At 31.8% G+C, this 20369-nt stretch overlaps 1 protein-coding gene across 2 annotated transcripts in view; it reads left to right on the top strand.

Moving 5' to 3' along the window:
• Positions 1–4270: 4270 nt before the first annotated feature.
• Positions 4271–20369, top strand: part of LOC129804179 (C-type lectin 37Db) — a 36971-nt gene continuing 20872 nt past the window's right edge. The window contains exons 1-2 of one of the 2 annotated variants that reach the window (XM_055851258.1): positions 4271–4752; positions 13106–13390. In XM_055851258.1, the coding sequence (XP_055707233.1) occupies positions 4671–4752; positions 13106–13390 (367 nt within the window). In that variant the 5' untranslated portion in view covers positions 4271–4670. Of the gene's footprint in view, positions 4753–6982; positions 7091–13105; positions 13391–20369 lie in introns of both variants that reach the window. The other variant, XM_055851259.1, reaches the window with a different exon arrangement.

The following is a 20369-nucleotide window of genomic DNA, read 5'->3' as shown; positions in this document are numbered from 1 at the left end:
ATGGATTTCCCGTGAGAGTGAAAGAGATAAATATATATTTTGCAGCGATATATAATAAATCGATATATCGAACGATATTCCGCCGATATATTTATTCGAAAAAATTATTGTAACGAATTTTTCAAGTAGGAATTGGAAGAATGGATAAAATAGATAAAATTTTGGAAAAAATTGTGAAATAAATGAAGCAAATAAATTTATAAACGAGATTTAAAGGAGCAACTTTTCATTTAAATTTTAATTTAAAATTATCAAATCGAATTTATAGTGATTTTGGAAAAGTAAGTTAACTCGAAAAAAAGCCACATACACTGACTTCAAGAAATAATTGATACTAAACGAGCTATTGTCTTGCCTATTGTCCCTTTCGCAAAATAAAAACTTCATTTGATATAAACAATAAGGATTTCATTGTTTAAAAATAATGACCAACGCACAATAACTTTTGTTTGTAAATATGTTTTCAAAATTTCCTATGAGAGTTATGCCCAACGCACAATAAATTTTGTTTGTAAACATGTTTTCAAAATTTTCTATAGGAGTGAGCAAGATGACTAGATCTAGATCTCACTCACTCTCATTGCAATGTCAAAAACATGTTTACAAAATAAAAGTTATTGTGCGCTGGGCATTAGTGAGATGACTAGATCTATGTTTCATTCACTCTCATTGAAATGTCAAAAACATGTTTACTAAACAAAAGTTATTGTGCGTTGGGCATAAATTAAAAATAAAACAATCACATTTTCTTAAGTAAACTTTTGCATACGATAATACTGCAGCAAATCCTATTCATCTTTATAGTAAAATCTTATACTCAGTTCTAACTACTCAAAATTTTATTAGCTTTCTGCCTCACTTCTCGGAAAATTTAGTAGGGGAAAGTGCCCATGCTTTGCACGGTCCCAAGCTTTATAATGACTTAATTTTTCCTATGTTTTTCAACAAATGTGATTCATCCCACCCCTGTTTGAAAAACTAGGGGAAAGTGTTCTGTTTTTAAAATACATTGCGGAGTCACAATTATTCAAAAACATAGGAAAAATTTAGTAGAAGCTTGGGACCGTGCAAAGCATGAGCACTTTCCCCTGTCATTTTGCAAGAAAAAATCACTTATGATTTATTTAAAAAAAAAATACCATCAGTCTATAACGGTCCAAATTGACTAAGATTGACGCCCGAGAATATTCAGCCTGTAAAATTTCGTAGTAAAGAACTAGGTAAAAGTAATTTATGCAAATGACCTCTAATGGATGATCCTATTATATCAGCACATGACATTTTAAAAAGAAAACCTAAGGGGAAGAGCTTTTTAGGGCATGGGATGAGACTGAAGATCACTGAGATATTTTAAGATCATTTACAACAGCTAAAATTTCAAAGGAAGTTATAAGAGTCTGGAAATTAGTTGGGTTTTACTTTAAGCAAAACTTTGAATATTGAAAGATGTTGCAACTATCCAGAATTAATTTGTATTTTAAAAATGTCTTTACGTTCCCTCCCGTCCCAAAAAAAATCGTACGTTTGGGAAATTAATAATTTATTCGGTGAAAAGTTGTTTTTCTTCTAAGTAAAATCATTGAAAGTGTGGGATCATTTAAGATATGATCCAAATGCCTCATAACTATGAACATATTTATAAAGATTTTTACCAACAATCATTTATTTATTCCAAAATTTCTCACAAAGGTACGACCTTTTTTGAAATAAAGAATAACACACTTTTTTTATTTATAATGAACATCGCGCCTGGGTCTGACTGTTAGCAATTCCAATCAGCGTTAACCGTTTAAGGACGAGTGGGATACCGATGTCCCAAAAACAAAAACCATTTTTTCTGACTATTTAGAGGAGACGATAACTTTCTTTAGTCAAAAAACAAAGGTTTTATTTTTGTGACACCGGTGTCCCACTCATCCATAGAGGGTTAACTCTTAAGGTAAGGACGATAGGGTCAAAAATTATGGGTCAGAAAAATCATTTTTCCTGACTTTGCAGACGAAACCCTGGCTTCAGGATGGACGTAAGAAGAAATTGTGTTTGGGTTGGGCCATCGGTTAACCGCCCAATTCTCGAGACGATTTTAAAACTAGTATTTAGCAGTGAAACCGGTTTCAAACCGTCAATTTAAAGAAATTTTAAAATTTCTCTCAAGCCTAGGTTTTCTAACAATTCATTTGGTTATTTATCAATTTATTTACTTATTGCTGATTTTATAACTCTCACATTAAATCTTTTGACATTCAAAATATTTTTAATAAGAAGTTGTTGCATTTATTTTAATCGGTTATATGAAATCTCTGGTCTTTTGTACCCTTAGTACCTGTCCAGATTGGGACGTTTTAAAGGTGGAAACAGGACAAACCGAGTCACTAGGGATATCCTCCATTGTATCCCAAATGTCGGCCAGTAGTACAGGATACGTGTGATAATGCACTACAGGATGTGAATATTGGTCTTTCCGTCTCCCAGACAATACAGGAGAATTTCATCCGTGCTAATTCCTAACGGGCTAACTCACTTTTTTACTATTTTAAGAATTTAATGCACTTAAGAAGAGAATTTAAAAAATTTTCAGGTGATATGAGTCAATAAATTTCATTATTAGCAATACTTTTCAAAATTTTATTTTTTTTTATGGTTTGCACAATTTTGTTTAAAGTAAAGGGATACAAAATAGATATATCGATCACACATTTGTGATACAATGGACTAAATTAAGCAAGTTGATCTCTTGTCATTGTTCTTGCCACTCCTCTCCTTCTCCTCCAAAACCATGTTTTTCGGGTTTCCACGACAACGCAATGTATGACTTTTTTTCCATTTTTTTGGATATGTTTTGTAGATTTACCCAAGCGAACATTCCGTCCTAATAATTCGTTCTTAATAACGATTTTTCAAGGTTAAAAATTAACAAAGCTCTACAGAGCGTATTTCTCAACCAAATATTATCATATTCTGGCTCGTTGGAAAGGTCTTGAAATTCTTGACATGTCTGAATCGGTTCCAAAATGTTATGAACCGGTAATGAATCAGTTCTTAGCCGATAATTAATTTTATCCGAAATTCAATTATATTACTCCTAAAGTATTTTGGCCAATGCTTTGAGTGATTCATGAATCGTTTTAAAACGGTTGAGAACCGCTAATGAACTGATAAGTAATTTTTGTCTGAAAATAAATTTTATTGCCCTTATAATTATTTTGTGGGATCTTTTGAATGATTTATAAAACGGTTTATATTGGTTAAGAATTGGTAAACGGTAAATGATGCGAAAGTAATTTAGAGGTATAGCATCCAAGTCACGAGTTCAAGTACTTCGCAAAGTCTGGGATGTTTCACTACATCCTTTTTTTATTGAAAGTGTAAATAAATTTTAAGAAGCCCTTGAAAAAATTCTGTTGAAGCATTAAAAATGGAATAATCAACAACGTTTACGGCGACCGATGAAAGAACTAAACTTATAAGCAGAATATTTAGTTCAATTTTAAACTTATTTTTTAAATAAAAACAAGCAAACAAAATTGTTAATAAAAATCTATAATTTGCATAATTGGGTCAATGTTATTGATTGACAAGAGCCAGAGAACAATTCTTTTCTTTTAGTATCCTTACTGTCAGGAACTTTGAGAGAAATAGAGTTTGAAATTTGAAAAAGTACAATAAACGGGATTATTATTTATTCATTATTTTTTAACATTCATGCTCTCCTAAATTAACATGAACAACTATGATATTAATGCCCAACGCACAATAACTTTTGTTTTGTAAACATGTTTTTGGCATTTCAATGAGAGTGAGTGAGATCTAGATCTAGTCATCTCGTTCTCTCTCATAGAAAATTTTGAAAACATGTTTACAAACAAAAGTTATTGTGCGTTCGGCATAATGACCAGCGTACAATAACTTTTATTTGTAAATATGTTTTCAAAATTTCCCGCGAGAATGAGCGAAGACTAGATCTAGATCTCACTCACTCTCATTGAAATGCCAAAAACATGTTTACTAAACAAAGTTATCTGCATTGGTTATAAAGATTCAAAACAAAACATTCAGTCGTCGACTAGCAGCGGCTGAAATCGTGAGTGTCGTTTACAATTTCAGCAGAAATAAGCAAACATTTTAACTTTTTTTTTAGTTGAATTTATATGGTTTTGCATTTACTCTTCACTGGGTCAATTTCCTGTATTTTTTTTTTAATTTTAAACTTTCAAAGACTTATCGTGATATATACCACTGACTTACTTGATCGTGAAAAAAATACGGAATATGTAATTTGAGAAATAACAAAAAATGCGTAAAACTAGTGTCTGAATGTGCATCATTCGGCCAAACTTTTATAGCTTTTTGCACGCATTCTGACCTCGAGATGACTTCCCCCGAACCTCGAGTACACAGAGGCAGTGCTTCTACTTTTACCAGAGCCAAGAGTCACTTGGTAGACTCAGTCTTTGGTGAACCGTAGTGGATACAAGATCGCGAAAAAGTCTCCTCTACAAACATCCAGTCGATGTGATATCATTCGAAAGTGATCGTATATGAAAGTCTCTCTTTCATCGGGCAAATGTTAAAAGTGTTAAACACGCTTTTATAGAAGTTTTACCAAAAAAATAAATAAAAAAAAAAGAAAATTTTCGCAAAGAGATCACTATTTCCAAAATTGTGCAGATATGACGCGGCTTTTGGTGTTAATTTTGTGCATCTCAATGGCCACAACACAGAGAAATGGGAATAACATTGTGAAAGATCGCGGTAAGTGGATGATGTCTGCAAGTGCAATATATCTTCCCATTTTTGTGTCTTTCTCTCTTGACGCTCGCCCTTTCGAATGTAGAAAAAAAAAGTCTCGAATCATCGGCGAAAGTTGAATGAAATATCGCAGAGACATCTCCATAGAGGATGGATATCAAAATATTTTTATTATGCATCTCTCGGGTTACATAATGTCTCACTTGGAGACTTTAAAAATGAGCGAAGAATGTATATACATTTTTCTGAGACAAATTGAGCTGTTCTCTACGCTAAATAAAAATTATCACTTGAGCACATCTCCAAGCCTTGACTTTTAGTCAAATTTTGAGATGACAAAATAATAAAAGAGACTCCAGTGAGACTTAACAATTTGAACCACAAATCACAAGAGTGACTTAAATGCTCCTCATTGTGTTAAGAGGCGAACCACGCGAGATCTCTGGCATTTTTTTTTCTATTTTCTCGTTGAACCACCTTTTTTTGCAACATCAAATTTTTCACATGATTGCACGTATTATGTAAAATTCGAGTTTATCAGCTTGGACACAATATAATTTTATTTGTGCATCTCATCTCAAAAGAGCACGTTGTCTTCTCTCTTAGCCATAAATTTACTTGCTGCCACCTTAATGAGCTTTTCAAAAACAGCAGCATCGTGGTAGAAATAGTGAATCATTCTTGCTATCTCTATTTGTTTCAATAGGTAATTTCTTTTGATGAAAGCTGGTTATCTGGCGATTAAATAAACATACAGGAATTTAATTAAGTTATCTGAAGAAACCATGGATATATAACATAATAAAGCAAAAGACATGGAACTATTACACGGTTTTAATCGTAACACTTATCCATGATTGTGTTTCCTGCCATTAATGATGATAAAAGTTTTTACATAAACTAGATAAATTGTCTGAATAGTAACAGATTTTAGTAAAGAGTTACAGCCTTAGAGTAACTGTACCAAATTTCGGCCAGCTTGCAATTTCGGCCACTCCTTTTGTTCATAAAATTTCCCTGAATTTTCAATCTTTTTTTTTCGATGACAAAAAATTGTCACTTGTGCGAACGAGTTGATGTGAAAAAGACTTTGGAAGAATTCTGGAAGGGCAAGGAACTATGAGGATCAAGGTGGGCGAAGTATTAGCCAAGTCTATATTTTTATTGATTTTAAAAGTCATTAAGAATCATTTTATAGAAAACAAAGGCGATAAACTATCTACAAGGGTCCAAGCAACACTCCTTAAAAAAAGTAACAAAAAAATCAATATGTAATAAAAATATTACATTTAAACTTAATACTGTGGGATTTACATGCAACTATGACGAAATTTGGTGCAGTTACCCTAAATAGAACCATATTCAGTTTTGTTAAAATACTTATTCCTTACGCTTCCTTTTCGCTTTCGTATTAATTACAGTAACGAAAGAGTAACCATGAGTAAAACTAATTAAAAGTTCATTTAGATGGTAATAAATATTTTACATATTAAAAAATAATAGCCGTACTCACTATGGCGTTGTTATCTCGTAATCTCCGTAATCTGTTATCTTGTTATAATTTTTCATTTATAAAATACATTACGAGAACATAACGAGATAACGATATTACAAGATAACAGCGCCATAGTGAGTACGGCTAATATTTGTTTCTACATCTTCATATCTTTAAAGACGTTAATCTTTCTATTAAGGTCTGAAAAAAAGTTTTGTCACTTTAACAAGAAAAGTTTGTCAATTAGAATATAGAATTATAAAACAGTTTTGTTAAATCGAGGACCAATTAGATCTTGTTAAGAGTTTGTCAAAAATATGTTTTTCCATACAAAATGAGAAAAAAAATTGCAAAAATGAGATACGATATCCTTTCGACAAAATTTTGACAAAATCCATCTGGTCTCATTGCAACTTTTTTTCTGAGTTTGGCAAAAAAGTTATTTTTTTTTTAATTTTTGGTTGTGTATAACCTAAACAACAAAATGAAGAATTGTATTATTTAAAATTTGGCAAATTTAAAATTACTGTACTTTTGAATCAATTGTTTTTATCTTGGCCATCATTCAAAAATTTCTCTGTATTCCAGCTTGTGAGATACCGCGATGGGAAATACATCTTGAAATTTAAGGTTAGGTTAAACATAACCTAAAATTTTTCAATTTTCATATCGGGAAAATAAGAGACTGATGCCCCTTAAAGAGAGACTTTAATTTTTATTTTTTATTCTTGTTTAAAGGAAGAAATGACCTTTCAAAGGACAGGCAGAAAGTAAATGTCGTCAGTGGTCAGATTCTTTCCAGTAAGTCCATGACCAGTAATTTCAACGAAAATGAAATGTTACAAGGTACATTATTTTCACTGATAAAAAGTTTTTTCTAATTTATCATAAAATCACAGCATAACATAACTCTGCAATTACCTGTGTCGTATATTTTAAAAATAAATTTCACGTATTTCGGTTAATGAGTTTAAAAGTTCAACACATTACTTCTGCCATAAAATTAAGCCAAATTTACTGGTTGCTAAGCTGTAAATAAGCTGTCTCTCGGCTAATCCTCATGTCTGTCAAGGCACTTATACTATGGAGTAGTTTGCAGTAAAGAAATTCGATAGAGTCAACAAACGTAGGTAATAAGACATTTTTATAATTTTCTTCTCATTTGTAGAGAATATTATAGAAAATATATTTACCAAGCAAAATACTAAATTATTTGTTTCTAACGAAACGATAATTATAGCCCAAAACTGTGATGATTTCCAGGTTATCTTATAATATGAAAATTTTATGTTGATAATTATTTTGCTTAACTTCAGAATTCCAAATTTTATTCTTCCAGAAATAAATTTAACATAAATATATTAACATTTTTCAATGATTATTATTTCTTTCGCTTTTCTCAAAGTTATGAGTTTATTTAAAAAACTTTAAGTTTAGGTTACAAAGTGAGGTTATACTGAGCATAACCTTCAAATACCTATTGAGGCTTTGAATGAACGAAGTAAAACAATTGTTGAACTTAATTTAGGGGGTAAATAAGTATAGCCAGCGAATGAACTGTGAGTGGCAGATCGATAGATCGCGCTGATCGTGCAATCAGTCTCCAGGATCGCGATGATTGGGACCCAAAGTGAATCGTTAATGGCAGACTGTTTGCCTCCTGATCAAATTCCCTAACTAAGAAATTAGTTTGTAATGTGAGGTTACGTTGAATTTATCCTTAAAATTTCCTATGGAATTGATTCATTCTCTCAAATTAATTTAAACAATCATGTTCATAAATCTTATCAATTTGAAAAATTGAACTATATTTTGTACATGAGTCGATACGAATTAATTTTTTTAGTCTCTTTTTATCTAACAAAATATTACATAAACAAATTTTTTGACGATATAGTTTCTTCTAACCTAATTCGTTTAATTTAAATCAAATTTTTACCCTTGTTACGTTTTCTTTTCTATTAGCAAAATTAGACACAAAATGTTTAAATTCAATGCATTAATAAATTGATTATTTAAAATTGCAATAAAAATTGCTTTATTTCAGTCATTCTGGCATATTCTTAACTTTAATTCAACCTCAGCAGGATATTATTCAGAAATTTCTTAAAAATTGAAGGTGCTCCAATATTTTTGGCACATATCTTTTGCTTAACCGTCGTTTTGCTCCATAACACCTCATTAGACGTTTTAGGGAAGTTGCACAATTTCCAGCATAATTTTGAACATTAAGACCAGTTCCGGCAGAATTTTATTGAAAAACTGGAATGTAATGTTCCTTGATCCCCATGAAACACGATGCAAGGTGATCATAAGCCAATGAAACAGGTGAAAATTGAGCCATTGCGTTCATTCATCTTCAGTGAAAAGATTGACTCAATCAACTATGAAGAAATGGTATTTTATTTCAAAATACGAAGAAATTTAATCTGCCAATATGAAATCACTCTCATTTGAATGGATAACATTAAAAAAAATTGTACAATTCCTTTGAATCTTTGATTGAAGGTGTTGTAAATGTGTGCAAAAATGAAAGTGAGACTAGTTCTTGTGCGACAACCGTCAGCAACAGTGACACGAGGATGCCCTTAAGAGTGTCACAAAGTGGTTCAAAATTAGGTCAAGCTGAAAGAGGAGAACTTTATCTGTCCGTGAAATTAATTACGACTTCTTGCATGAGGTGAAAATTACTGCTCAATTTGTACATGGACTGGCTCGTGCAAGAAGGCGGATGGATGATTTTCTGTGACTAAAAATTGCTGATCATCCTTGCCGGAGGCAATTTAACACATTTTCTCTATTTTCGGTGAACAAAAAGAAGTGCTTCGCTTCATTAATTTGCACCTCCAATCGAATTTTATTGCCATGCACGTGCATTAGATTTGAGAGTGGACCTTTTTTGTGCATCACCCACATTCCATCGCAAATTCACGGTTCACCAGATTTATGATCTTTCCCAATACTGCAATTCCTGTAACACCATCCGACTGGCATCTTTCTCAAGTGAAGCGGAATTGCGAAAGACCTTCATTCTCACAAATGTTTGGTCAAGCCAACTTCTTCGACATGCTTCCCTGGACACACAAACAAAAGCCCGGTTTTGCACAAACCTCCCCCTCACTTAACCAAGGTTTCCCGGAGAAGAGTTCTGGGCATCTTTGCTGTTTCAGATATAGTTTTCACCATAACAAAATCCTACACTTATAATGCATTAACCCTCAATCGTCCTTGGAATTGTTTTCAATCCAATACACCCAACGGTTTAATGTCTCACCTGATTTTTTTTATTCTTTTTCTGTCTGTTTGGAGTATTATAAAAACCTTTAATTGTTTTTTAACAATAAATTGTCTTATGGCAATTAAAAGCTTCCACTTTATCGTTAAACAGTTTGTGGCACGTAAAACACTTAATCATTGAGATCTTATTTTATCTATTGGAACTCTTTTAGTTTTAACCTTAGCCCTTTGAGTAAGGCTTTTAGCATTTTCAGGGGCTTGTTGGAAAGGTCTTGGAATTTCCTATCAAACTGAACCAGTTCCAATCGGTTCTGAACCGGTAATGCACCAGTTAATAGCCGATAACTAATTTTTATCTGAAAATCAATTCTATTTACTTTTAAAGCAATTTTGGAGGATCTTTTGAATGATTTATGAATCGGTTCAAATCGGTTGAGAATCGGTGAATGATAAATGATGCGAAAGTACTTTTAAGGTATAGCATCTAAATCACGAGTTCAAGCATTTCGCAAAGCCTGGGACGCTTTGCCACCCCTTTTTAGAATAGCACCATAAAGCGTATCCTTATTCTTTAAAAAACATTACTCATTACATAGTTTCATGCATGTGTGACTTTAAAAAATCTTTATGTTAAGAACAATTAGGGATTGTCCTTCCTATATCTAAATACTCTATATTCAAAAACAGTGTTGTAAACTCGGGTGACTTTGAAGTTTTTCTTTATTTCTAGAACTCAAAAATGGTCTTTACCGATACGATCTATCATGTCTGATCGATGAGAATCGTTTTTTAACATTAGAATTAAAGAAAAGCTTACAAACAGGAGGGTGTCAAAGTCACCCGAAGGGGATAAAGTCACCCGAACTTACGGTATAAGTAGGGTAAAGCGGTCCTCAGATTTGAGGTTTAGCCCAGTTCCCGAAGGTTTCAAAATTCTAAATAGCGAGCAATTTTATTGTTTTTTGATAATAATAATAATTTTTTTGAGAATCTAATATGTCATTTATCTTTAATAATCCAATGCTATAAGTTAAATTTTTCCAAAAAATCGTGATTGTTAAGAAATTAGATCAGTTAAGCCATATGGCTAATACGGGTTTCAGATCTAAGGCTTAGCCAAATGTCTTAACTGCTTTAATTTTATATCTATCACGATTTTTTAGAAAACTTAACTTAGAATTAGATTTTAAAACATAAATGTCCTATTAGGCTCTTAAAAAGCAATGAAATTGCTCGCTATTTAGGATTTTGAGAGACTGAAGGCCGCTTAAGCTTTAGGTCTGAAGCTCGTTAGAAGATACTATGATAATTTGGAATCATGTCTAATTCGGAATTTTGAGATTTCCTAATAGTTTTAGATGGCAAAAAGAAAAAACAATGAAGAAGTACTCTTACTTATTCATGGTTTACCTTTTCTTTTTGTCCATCTGAAAAAGTGAAAAAATCTCAAAATTCCAAAATAGACATGCTTCCGAATTATCTCATCTTTTCCTTAGGTGAAAAATGGGTCAAACTGACTGAAATTACTCCAACCTTTACAATCTTCCCACAATTCTTGGTTTTAATCGTGCAGACAATATTTTTTAGGAACTCATGTGGTGAGGGTTAAAATCAACTTTTTATATTTCACCGCAAAAGTCTTTCAAAAAATTATTATTTATTTGACTTTTGTGGTGAGAGTTGCGGAATTTTCTGAACTTAATCTCTTTTCTCTGCCGATGATCCGAAAGTTTAAATTATTTGCAAAATGAGGCGAATTTGCATATCTTGTGTTTTTATAGCGATATCACACGAGCAGTTTATTTCGCAAATTTCCTTGGAGTTAAATTGTGAAGAAGCAAAATCGTAACACTTGAAAGTGAGGTTAATTCTTAGTTGCATTTAAAGTTATTCATTTCTTAAAGTATAAATACCAATAAATACAAAAACAGGATGGCTCAATGCTTTTCAAGAGCTTCTTAAAAAGTAATTAAATACAATGTTACTTCTGCAATTATCGTAATTATGGATCTTCATTATATTTATGACATGTGTATTCGCACATTTAATCCAAAAAAACAATGACATATTACCATTACAAAATAAACGGTTTTAGATGATTCGTTACGACCTTCTCAATTGTGAATATAAAAAATATTCGAATAAATCATGCTATAAATTATAGTGATGTATGATATTGGCAATCAATTTCGTTAAATTTCTAAGTAATATCTGAAGTTCTTTTTAGATGATTCAGGAATTCGACATTTTCATTTTTTCTACAATTAACTTTAAACAGAAATGAAGGAATGTACAGTTGAGATTGTGAAGAATCTCACTCACATTTGTCTGAGTGAGAATATTTCCTGAATAATTAACTTTTTATTATAAAATGATCTTTAAACTTATTGTTTTATACTACTTATTTATTTATTAGTGAATTCATGTCTCATTGAAAGTGGTACCTGCATAATTTTTTTTTTTTTTTGTAGCAAACAATTTAGTAAAATGAGATAGGTCGGTGGGTAAATGAAGCAATGAATATTTCTCAATTTAATATTCTATTTGTAAATTTTGTTTCAAAATAAAAAATATCAATATTTAAAAAGTAAAATTAAATCTGTAGAGAATTTGATTTTGTATCAAATAATGCGATTTCTAATTTAGTTTCTAATGAAGTTGTTATTAGTATTAATATTTAGGTTAATTAGTTTTCAAATTAGTAAAGTTTCTCGTTGAGTTTATTTTGCTTTGCATGTTTTAATACAAATTCAAAACAACAAATTTTTAATTTTCGTATTTATCTAGTCCTTTCATCAAAAACTAAGCAAATCTTGATTAAATTTTGCAAAATCACGAAAGAGAAGTAGCAAAGACCAATCAAACTAACGAACAGAAGTAGCGTTTTGAACAATTTGCTGAGAAGTAATTTTAGTCAATAAACGAATAAAAGCAAGTGAATGAAATGAAAATGGATGATAGTAATTTTATTGATTTACTAGAGATTTGGTACACCTGTCGAGATTGGAATGTGTTAAAGAGTGAGGTAAAAGAGTTATGCTATTCTCCCCTTTCGGAACAGCTAAAATAGAGACTATTTTAAAGCATCTGCTCAAGAGACTTTCCTTTTTGCCACATTTGTATTTATGTGGAAAATATATCTGATATAATAATCCATTCTAAGACAGTTATTACACTTTTGTCTGCAATTTCACTTTCAGTGGCAATTGTGAGTTCAAAAGACTGAGTCATACACAGGGCTTCGTGTGTGGGACCTGAGAATTTGTTGTATACACAAGGAGTAATTTTCTCCTTTTTAATTTGTTGCTGTTTCGCCGTTTTGCAAATTTATACATGCCAAGAAATACTTCCAGTCGACAGACACATGCTTTCTATTAAAGGCATCTCGTCTCGAGCTAATGGTACAATTTATTGACCTCTCCGTCTAGTCCCATTCTCTTCGGTTTTTCCTAATATGCAAAACATCCCCATACGTTTTCACTTCTTGTCTCCAATTCTTGGAATTTCCTCACTTCCTCATCCTCCAACAGAATAAATATCAGAGAGACAAGACACACACGAGAGAGCTTTGGAGAATGTAAAGACTGACCAGAAAGTTTGTTGGTGCTTTTCTTCTCCTTTCAGGAGATGAGGAGAACAGCGAGATTGTGCGACAAAATAGAATAACCCAGAGGATTATAGCAAATTTCTTGGAGAGGCGACTCTTTCCACATCGTCGGCCTCAGCAGAGTATCCCAACAATTGACGAAATCCTGCCTTTGACCACTCAGTCACCCCTAAAAATTCCACCAAAACTTCCCAGTAAGGATGAGGATGACTCCCAGGCAGACGATGTGGAACAGGAATCATTGCAGAGTGTCGAGTCAGAACATTGGGATAACTTCTACAATGATGATTATTTCGATGAAGGCAGGTGCTATTTGACACTTTTTCTCCCCTCCTTTCTGTTATAACATCAATTTTCTGTCCAGGGAATGGGTTCTTTTCGTCTAGTGGTCGACATTATGTCTATTCCCTGGATTTGTACCAATATAGTCTCTTCTTTAGACCTTTGTGCTAACAGTGGGGATTTCTTTCTTTATTTCCTCTCTCTTTTATTAATAGTTCGTTACAAAATTTGTTCTTTTTTTGAATTTAAAGTTTAGAAGTTAAATGCTGTCAATGAGGCTATTTAAACCGCTGCATTAGAGTGAAATTGAACTGCGCCACAATCTGAGGTGACATGATAATTTATTTTCGATACTATCGACTACCGATTCTGAAAAATTTAAATGATAGCAGGACTTCTTGTAACTAATGTAGGGTAAATGTGCCAAATTTCTGCATAGTTGCATGCAAGCGCCAAAGTCTCAAGTTTGAAATGTAATATCTTTAATAGAAATTGATTTTTTTATTACTTTTACTTAAGGAGTGTTGCTTAGAACCTTGTAGACAGTTTATCGTCTTTATTTACTCCAAAATCATTCTTAATACATTTTAAAATGAATAAAAATGTAGACATAGCTTTGGTACCCTATTTCGGCCACCTTCATTCTCATAGTTTCCTGCCCTTCAGGAATTCTTCCAATGCCTTTTCACGTCATCTCGTTTGTCGAAGATACATTTTTTGTTATTCTTTTGCATTGTATAATCTCTAGAGTATGTAAAAACTAAAAATTCATGAAAATTCGAGGAACAAAAAAGGTGGCCGAAATTGCAAGCTGGCCGGAATTTGACACACTTACCCTAGATATTTATCAACAGTCACATTCTTTTAAGAATGTCACAATGAATGACCCAACAATGCGACGACATTCACTTAATATAACAAATCCAGATTCATCGGTTCTTTCGATTCGATAGTATCGAAAAGTTATCATTCCACCCCAGATTTTAGGACAATTTAGCCTCAATCTAATGTGGCGGTGTAAATGGCCTCAATAAAATCGTTTATATTCTCACCTTAGGGCCTTGACAGACTTGAGGATTAGCCGAGAGACGACTTAGCGTAATTATACATATTCGACATAATAGTAAACTTTATTTCTATCATTTTCCACTAAGTCGTCTCCCGGCTTAAGTCGTAATTGTGTTTACGGCATTATATATAGACCGAATATATTAATTATATTATATATAGACCGAATGGTCTCATAATCGGATTTTGAGACCATTCAATCTCAATCCTATACGGCCGTGTAAATGGCCTCAATGACATTTTAATCGGTTGCACGAATTTTTGACATTAAAAATATTCTTCCGCAATAAAAATTATTATTCCATATTTCTTCTAGATGTTTTTAAATTTGAAAACCCCCTGCTTTCAAGATTTCTTCTAAAGAATTGAGGAATTTCTTCTAAAGAATTGAGCAACTCATAACTCATAACTGTTTAAGTTTTGTATAAAAATGTTTTACATTTCAACTGAGTGACAGAAATGTCATTCTAATCACCTCTCTAACCCTTTAAGGATGATTGGACCCAAAAGACCAAAGACCCAAAACCTTTTTTCCTAATGTTCTGTTTTGTCTTAGAAAGTCAGAAAAATGCTTTATCTGGCCTTCAATTTTTAACCCTTCTGTCCTTAAACGGTTAACTGACGAATGAAGTGCTTCGAGCAAAAACAGTCTACTGTACATATGAAGAGCTCAGGACAAAAAACGCTATTTTTATAGGGAAATGCATACGATTTAGAGTTTTTTTGCTCCGAGCGCCTCATATGAGGATTTCTCTGTTAAAATAACCTATTTTTCCTCTTAGCGGCATTAATTTCAATGAAAACGCTTTTATATAAATAGAAATATAAGAAAAATATAAACTTATTATAAACGCTCTCTGAGCCAAAATCGTTTATTTATTTTAGGATTATAATGACGATCTCGTCAATTACGACAAAGCAAAAAATAATGAAAAAGACAGTTAAAAAATTATATGAGCTTGTGGGAGCGCAAATACATTTTCAATATGTATAAATTTAGTTAAAAAAAAACTTAAATTTCGATAAATATGCTTGGATACAATAGTGCATACCCAAACAGCATGAGCAGACACGATATTAGATAAAGAAAACATTATTTCAACGTCTTTAATGCTACAACAATAAAATGACTAAACTATTGTTGTTTTGACAGCGACCAAAATAATTGTAAGCTTAGTGACGAAGTGCCGACGTTATGGTGACCACTAAAAATTACGTGCTTTACAATCATAAAGATGAAAATGTAAAAGTGATAAATCATTTTCTATTCGATTACATTCCCTTCTATTTTTTCTCATATCTTAATATCTTACTCAGTAAATATTACTAATAGCAAACGTGCAAAAAAATTTTGAAGAGGCGTTTATCCCTTTCGCATTAACCGCACAATTAAGGAAATGATTTTTAGTTACTTTTTTTCTTCAATAATGTATGAAAATAACTCGATGACATAGAAAAACATTTTGTTCTGGCCTAATCAAGGGCCTAATAGAAAGTTTTAACAAATTCTTGCAGGAAATTGCGTGGATTGTATGGCATTGTTTCGATTTTGATAATATTTTCCTTCATACTCTTTCCTGATATGAATTCTGGGGGACAAATTATTTGTTAAGATATTCACACTATATAAATAAATCGTTTTTGTATTCATATTATGTAAAGAATTTCAATTCAGTGATCGTTAAGATGCGTGTTTCATAGCATATCCCTGTGCCCATAACATATCATTTTTTCTTTTCTTAAATCTATTAACTTGTGAAGAATAGATTCCAAAATACATATAGTGAAATTCTATCTCTAGTATTTCTAGTACTCTGTTCTTATAGGTTAAAGAAAACTGATTATAGGATTTTTCTTGTCACAATCTTTCGATGAGATTGACAAGTGCTGTTTTGTTAGAATACTGACGATGATTGTAACAGCAATAACTCACGTGAAATGCGAAAATGAACTTCTTTATGCTCCTTGCGCATCCAGAGAGAGTTCATTTTCTCATTTCACTTGATTGACAAATGCCTTTCGACGTTAAGCACGACATCGCTAATTTTACCAACATTTAACTTAAAATCAATAAAATCATCGCAGAGATGTCCTGTTAGGAAGTTCGACGTCGTATTTGTTGTTATCGTTGGCATTTTCAGTCAAAAGTCAAACGACTTCTTAAGGACTCAGATTTGACCGATATGACTAAGTCAATACGTTAAAGTTAAAAAAATTACGTGTAGAGTATCAATTTTTGCTACTTGGGATAGGACCAGTTAAAAAATTAACACGGGATTTAAATACTTAGAAAAAAACGGGGGTGCGATTAACTTTTTTTACCCATAACTTTAACACCTTATAAGTGTAAAAATATATCAACATTTTTTAATGTTAATTTTACACCTTTTTAAGGGTAAAATTAACATGAAAAAGAGTAACTTTAACCCCTAATACACCTAAAAAGCATAATATTTACACCGATTTCGGATCAATACTGCAGGGTATAATAAACATTTCCGGAATGTTATTTTAACTTTTTCGGATTTCTCTCACTCAGTCAGTCAATATTTGTTTATATTTATTTTGATGTACTGGGCAATTTCTGCCATTTAGTACACTGTTCAGTTTACAAATTTATTATTCGGCTTACATTGTTTCGTGAAAAATGTCCAATGTCCATTCAGACGCTTCAATCATTTGTACCGGACTGGACTCAAACTCACAATTGTGACAATCGAGCCGAGGTCATACCGCCCAAGAGCCGAACGCTCTTACCAATTGCACCACAATTTCGTCTCTTGGATCAACAATATTGTGCTTACTGTATTTTCTTGGTATGTACATTTGTTGCAAATAACTGCAGCGATGCATTATTTGCAGCAAAAATAAAACGCAAATGCAGTTAGCACAATTGCTGGTCGAAGCGACTTTGTTGATTTCAAATGATGATTTTAAAAATTACAACAATTTTCTAAACCTAAAACATGCTTATACGATATTAACTGAAGAACAGAAGATATCACTACAAAACGGCACTAATTGTACGTAGGTATAGGTACACGATTTATGACGTGTACTAAAATTCTTCTAATGCTTTTAATTATTTCGTAAACGCTCTTTCAAGCCCTTTTCGAAACTGTTAGCATAGATGGAGATTATCTCACAACCATTTGTAAAATATCAAACAAAATATTGCAATCCCAACACTAATTGTGTATTGCGCATTATACTCCTTAAGAAGAATAAAATATTTGTTTTTCTACGAAAAAGCTTCCTCTTAAATTCATGATAATAATAACACCTTCAATTCGGTGTTATTTATTGCTCTCAAATAAAACATTGCGATAATTGGAATGCTGTACGAAACCCTCATGAGTACTCGAAATAAAGCAACACTTACTCAATTATTTAAATATTTCCTTGAATTGTATTTAGGAATACTTTATTCTCTTTTATTATTTCTTGCAGTCATTCACAAAATTTATTCCTTTTCATTGACTTTTTTTTCTCCTCCCTATTGAGAAACTATATTTGAATTTCTTATTCATTTTCATTAACTCGTGTCTCATGTGTTTGAATGATTTTCAAACTCGCTTTAGTGAGCTTGCTGCTAAGTGTTTGCTGCATAAAATTATGATATTATGAATGAAAGGTGTTTAGCATAAAATACAAGAATAATTTTATCCATTTAGAAGAATTGTTGAAGAATTGGTTATTTTGTGGCAAAATTGGAGAATTATTTACGGTTTTTGTTTAGATTTTATAATCATACTGTGTCTATTGTATGAAATAAATTTATTCAAAAACTTTTTTCATTAATATTAAAAAAAACATTTAATTTTTTGCCCTCTTGGCCTTATAAAAATAATTGTGATATTTTTTTTCTGAGATTGCTCAATCGAGCTAAAGAAACACAATCTTTTGTGAGCCATCTTATGATTATTTCATTTTGGATAGTGACAAAAGCACTTTATAACCAATTCATAATCATAATCCTAAGTGATGGTTAAGAGTTTAAGAGCCATGTAAGGCTTCTGGGTGGAGTTCCGAAAAAATGAAAGCTCTCAATTAACTGCGAAAGCCACTGTCGATTTAGCACCAAGCAAAAACCCAAACTAAAGAAAGGTTCGATTTCTCAAAGGTCACGGCTAAAGTTACTATAGCAGACGACATTAACCCACTGTCGATGCCACCCACTCGGAAGACTTTATTTATTTATACACCAAATCTTTCGTGATATGCATCACGCATTGTAAATTGCTATGTGTGCATTCTTTTGTGGGAAGGATGACATTTTTTCTGGTTTATTTTGAGATGGAGATGCCTGAGATTGTTAAAGTTTATTTATGGAGCGAGAGATATTTCTTTGACATTTTCTTTCAATAACAATTACGAAGAAATTCTTACAGACCTTTGACCTTACATTTTTATTACTTTGTAAGCAAAGTATTAAAAGAGATTTATATATTTTTGTTTCACGAGCAGTGTTAATGACTCTTGTTTTTCCGGGAATTTCTACAAACTTATCAAGTCATAAAAAACTTTATAATTTGATAAAGAGGTGGAAGGTACACTTAAGCGCACATATTTATATTATGATTCTTAGAATTATACAAGTAATCTACAATAATTAAATTTGTTAAGGGTTTTTTGTTCTTCGTTTCTTCTTGAAATTTCCTGAACTTACAAATTTATTTTATTTAAATATTTTTTACAATTTATAATTCATTAGGGGAAAGTGGTCTACCTTTGAATGTGGCAGCCTTTGAACATTTATTTTCTTCTCTTATTTCCAAAGCAAAAATTCCTTTTCGTTAATCGAAGTGAATAGAAAATATTTAGTTGTATTGACTATAGTTTTTTATTCAGATTTATCTTTTTCAATTCTCCTTACTAATTTTTCACGTTATTTTACTGCATTCCAAAGCTCTTTTTTATTAAATATCATAAATACAATTAAGCTTCAGCACTAATTGCATTTCATTGCAAATTACCAATACACCAATAAGATGATACATGAGTTTATTTAATATTCAGAGTTGACTTATGGAATGCTATAAAAATTTTTTTATTAATCTTATTTCCACAAAATGCAGTATACATTTTTCTCAAATATTATATTTATATTGGTGCATTACACTAGCAAACATTTAATTTAACCTATAAAACTTATCCTTTGCTAAATAGGGGAAGGTGGCGCTACTTTGAGCTGTGGGGCTACATTGATATATGATTTTTTCGCCTATTTCCAAATGAAGCTGGTCCTTACAATTATTTTTTTCATGCATTTTAAAAACACTTTTATGAAGTTTTTCTAAAAGAGATATTTTTGTGAAACTTGGAAAACCATTTTAGGTATGATTATTAATTAATCACACATATAGAATTCATTGGATATTCTTAACCAGCTTTAATTGGACTTACAGAACATGTTTTAAGCATAACTCATTCAAAAAAAAATGGCAAGCCATAAATTTAAAATGAAATGTGGCAAATTCTATTGGAAATTAAGAAAAATTGGATGAGAAGTTCTCAAAATGCACAGAATTAGCGATGAAGGAAACACACATAGGGGAAAGTGCCTATGCTTTGCACGTCCCAAGCTTCATAATGACTTAATTTTTCCTATGTTTCTGAACAAATATGAGCCCGCAATATATTTTAAAGACAGGACACTTTCCCCTAGTTTTTAAAATGTGGATGCGATGAGTCACATTAATTGAAAAACATAGGAAAAACTTAGTCATTATGAAGCTTCCGTGCAAAGCATGAGCACTTTCCCGATTTAGGCTTATTTAATGCATATTTTGAAGTGCGTATTTTTTCTTCGAGCTTATCGTGAAGAATTTTTAATATATTGCTAAATTTAGTGAAGTATTTTAAGGAATCCATCGATGAGTCAAATATCAAAGAGCGGTTTGCACAGTGTGATGAAAAACAGTGTGGTAA

Source organism: Phlebotomus papatasi, chromosome 2, assembly GCF_024763615.1.
Source record: "Phlebotomus papatasi isolate M1 chromosome 2, Ppap_2.1, whole genome shotgun sequence".
NCBI lineage: Eukaryota > Metazoa > Arthropoda > Insecta > Diptera > Psychodidae > Phlebotomus > Phlebotomus papatasi.
This window is presented reverse-complemented; position numbering and strand designations above follow the sequence as displayed.